The sequence below is a fragment of the Empidonax traillii genome, unplaced genomic scaffold (assembly GCF_003031625.1).
Source record: "Empidonax traillii isolate 1590-97213 ecotype Southwest subspecies unplaced genomic scaffold, ASM303162v1 scaffold1741:size165889, whole genome shotgun sequence".
NCBI lineage: Eukaryota > Metazoa > Chordata > Aves > Passeriformes > Tyrannidae > Empidonax > Empidonax traillii.
The window spans coordinates 32,057-35,476 of NW_020956934.1; the positions used below are offsets into that span (position 1 = coordinate 32,057).

Here is a 3,420-nt window from a genome sequence, read left to right on the forward strand (position 1 = left end):
CGTCTTGGGTGGGGTCGCTCAATGCGCAGCCCTTGGGGGGGGGGTTGGGGTCTCAGGGGTATATGGGGTGGCCGGGGTGGTTTTTGGGTGTCTCAGGGGTGTATGGGGTGCCCGTGGGTCAGGGCTGGGGGTCCCCCCGGGGAGGAGAACCTGGGCTGGCCGGGGCCCCGGCCAGCCCAGGTTCTCCTCCCCGGGGGGACCCCCTGCACCTCCAGCCCCTTTGGGGCTTTTTTTTACCTCCCTCCCGCAAATGATGCCCCTGCCCTGCCCCCGGGTGGTCCCTCGGTAAATCCCTTGTGTAAATCCGATTTGTCCCGGGCCGGGCGGGGAGGGGGGGGGATCGGTCCCAGCTGATCCCCTGGGGGCACCATGGGGGGACCCCCGGCGGATGGAGGGGCTGGAGGGGCCTGTCCTGCTGTGCCCGACCCCGTGAGCAATGTGTGCCGTGCCCCGAGCCAGGGAACGGTCTGGATGGATCCCACGGGAAAGGGCTCACGTGTCCTTCAGCCAGATCAGTCTGGAGGGCTGCAGGGACATGCCACTGCCTGCAGGTCCCTCTGCCCCTGCTCCCTCTGACCTGTGAGTCTTGGGGCTCCTGTGTCCCTCTGCCCGTCTGTGGGTCACACAGGGTGTGAGGGGTGATCTGTGTGTCCATCCCTGCCCTGTTTGTGTGGGTCACACAGGGGGTGAGGGGTGATCTGTGTGTCCATCCCTGCCCTGTTTGTGTGGGTCACTCAGGATGTGAGGGGTGATCTGTGTGTCCATCCCTGCCCTGTTTGTGTGGGTCACTCAGGGGGTGAAGAGCTCAGCGGTGTGTCCATCCCTGCCCTGGGCTCTGTGGGACTGGACAGAATCCCGGAGTCACTGAGGTTGGAAAGGCCCTCCCAGGCCATGGAGGCCAATGCCCACCCACACTGTCACCCGGAGCAGAGCAGGAGGAGGGGGAACCCTCGCCAGATGTTTGTTTGTTTGTTTGTTCTCAGGTTCCCCAAGATGCTGCAGGTGCCGCTGCCGCTGGACCGGGATGGGATCCTGTTCCGGCTGCGTTTCACCACGCTGGCCCTGGGCACCGTGTTCTGCCCCCTCTTTGGGTTCCTCTTCTGCGTGATCTGGTCCCTCCTCTTCCACTTCCATGAGACGACTGCAACCCACTGCGGGGTGAGAGATTCCCAGTGGGAAAACACGGATTCCTCTGGGGCTGGGGCACCCAGAGGGGAGGCAGAGCTCCTGTGTGCTCCGGGGCTCCTCCCTCTCCTTCCCTCCTCCTGGGGGGCTCCCCCCTCTCTGCTCCTGGGCTCCCCCATCTCTGCCTCCCCTCCCGGGCTCCTTTCCTGCCCTTGGGCTTTCCCCCCAGCAGTGCTGCAGAACCCAGAACAAGCCACTTAGTTCCACTGTCCCTGTGATCCCTCGGGACCGGGTTTGCCTTGGTAATGGGACCAAGGGAAGCACAGGCTGGTCTGGCTGGTGTCTGTACCGGGCATGTTGGGGTGATTGTGCTGAGGGAAAACGATGGGGAAGCTGCAGGGAAAACACTGTCCTGTGGAAGGACAGGCCCAGAACTGCTGCCCCCCAGATGTGCTGGGGTTCAGAGGAGTCACAGGCACGTCCCTCAGGAGGGGGGGTCTGGAGTCCCCAATGGGATGAGGAACCCCAATGGGTTCCTCCCCAGAGCTGTCAAGCTGCTGGACGAGCAGCTGGATCTGAGCTGGGAACACAGGGCAGGAGTCACCTCACTCCAGCAGGAGAACTTCAGCAGGGCCTGTTGCAATAGGACAAGGGGGAGTGGCTTCCCATGGAGAGAGGGCAGGGTTAGATGACATATTAGGAAGGAATTCTTCCCTGGGAGTGTCCCAGGCCAGGTTGGACAGGGCTTGGAGCAGCCTGTGCTGGTGGAAGGTGTCCCTGCCCATGGCAGGGGGTGGCACTGGGTGGGCTTTGAGGTCCCTCCCAACCCAAACTTTCTGGACTTCTCTGAAAGATCAAAAGTGTAAAGCTGAGACCCCCCCAGCACTCGGGACTGTCGCAGCAGGGCTGGGGCTGCCCAGCCCTGGGGGGGGGTGACGTTCCCTGGCTGTGGAAATAGGAATAAACTTACTTAGGGTTTAAAAGAGGCGGCTTCAGCTCCTCTAAGAGCTCGTGCCCCCTCCCCGTGCGCCCCACGAGCCGCTGTCTCCGCGCAGGTGCCCAACTACCTGCCGTCCATCAGCGCGGCCATCGGGGGCGAGACCCCGCAGCGCTACGTGTGGCGCCTGTGCATCGGGCTGCACTCGGCCCCCCGCTTCCTCGTGGCCGTGGCCTACTGGAACCACTACCAGAGCTGCCACTGCTCCCACCCCCGCTACCTGCGCCTGTGCCACTGCACCCTGCTGCTCAACCTGCTGGAGAACGTCGCCCTGCTCGTCCTCACCTACGTGTCCTCCTCCGAGAACTATGGTACGTGGAACACCCTCCCCAGGGGGCTGCTCTGCTGGGCTCTGCCTCGGGACAGCGGCCTGGGGGGGTGGGGGCAGGAACCAGCCCAAACCCTCCAGAAATGCTGTTAGTGTTTGCAGGGGAAGGGGATGTTCGGAACGTGCCGGTGGCCCTGCGCTGCCCAAAGCTCTTGGCTGCTGACACCTGAAACTCAGCTCTGGTTTGGGATCAAGCCTGATCAGACCCGGGCACTTCAGTGCCACCCGTGTGCCAAGGCCCTGCTGCAGGGGCTGAGGGCAGGTGAGCAGAGCTGGGTTAGAGCTCACCCTGCTTCCCCTCCATCCACACTGGGATGGGATTGGGATCGCAGCTGGCTCTGCTCTGGCAGCCTGGCAAGAGCCTCCCACAGAACTTCTGGGCAAAATTTCATGGAATCACAGAATCCCAGACAGGTCTGGCTTGGGAGGACCTTAAAGCCCATCTCATTCCACGGAAAGGAACACCCACCAGCCCAGGGTGCTCCAAGCCCTGTCCAGCCTGGCCTGGGACACTTCCAGGGATCCAGGGGCAGCCACAGCTTCTCTGCCCAACCTGTGCCAGGGCCTGCCCACCCTCCCAGCCAGCAATTCCTTCCCAATATCCCATCTCTCCCTGCCCTCTGGCAGTTTGAAGCCATTTCCCCTTGTCCTGTCCCTCCATGCCTTGTCCCCAGTCCCTCTCCAGCTCTCCTGGAGCCCCTTTAGGCCCTGCAAGGGGCTCTCAGCTCTCCCTGGATCCTTTTCTTCTCCAGGTGAGCCCCCCCAGCTCTCCCGGTCTGTCCCAGAGCAGGGAGGCTCCAGCCCTCTAAAATTTCCTGAAAACGGAATCAGAGTTTTTCAGGCTAAATCAATGTGCCACACCTGGTCATGATGGGTGGGAAATGCTCTTCTCACACATGGTCTCATCCAAGGGGACAATGTCCAGCTGCTGTTTCATCCCAGGGTCTGGGGGAGGCAGCAGGGATTGACT

At 62.5% G+C, this 3,420-nt stretch overlaps 1 protein-coding gene across 2 annotated transcripts in view; it reads left to right on the plus strand.

Annotated features, from left to right (window-relative positions):
• Positions 1 to 983: 983 nt before the first annotated feature.
• The window catches only part of PGAP2 (post-GPI attachment to proteins 2), a 14,775-nt gene continuing 12,338 nt past the window's right edge, over positions 984 to 3,420 (plus strand). For both annotated transcript variants that reach the window (XM_027908528.1, XM_027908529.1), the window contains exons 1-2: positions 984 to 1,158; positions 2,181 to 2,433. In XM_027908528.1, the coding sequence (XP_027764329.1) occupies positions 994 to 1,158; positions 2,181 to 2,433 (418 nt within the window). In that variant the 5' untranslated portion in view covers positions 984 to 993. The remainder of the gene's footprint in view (positions 1,159 to 2,180; positions 2,434 to 3,420) is intronic.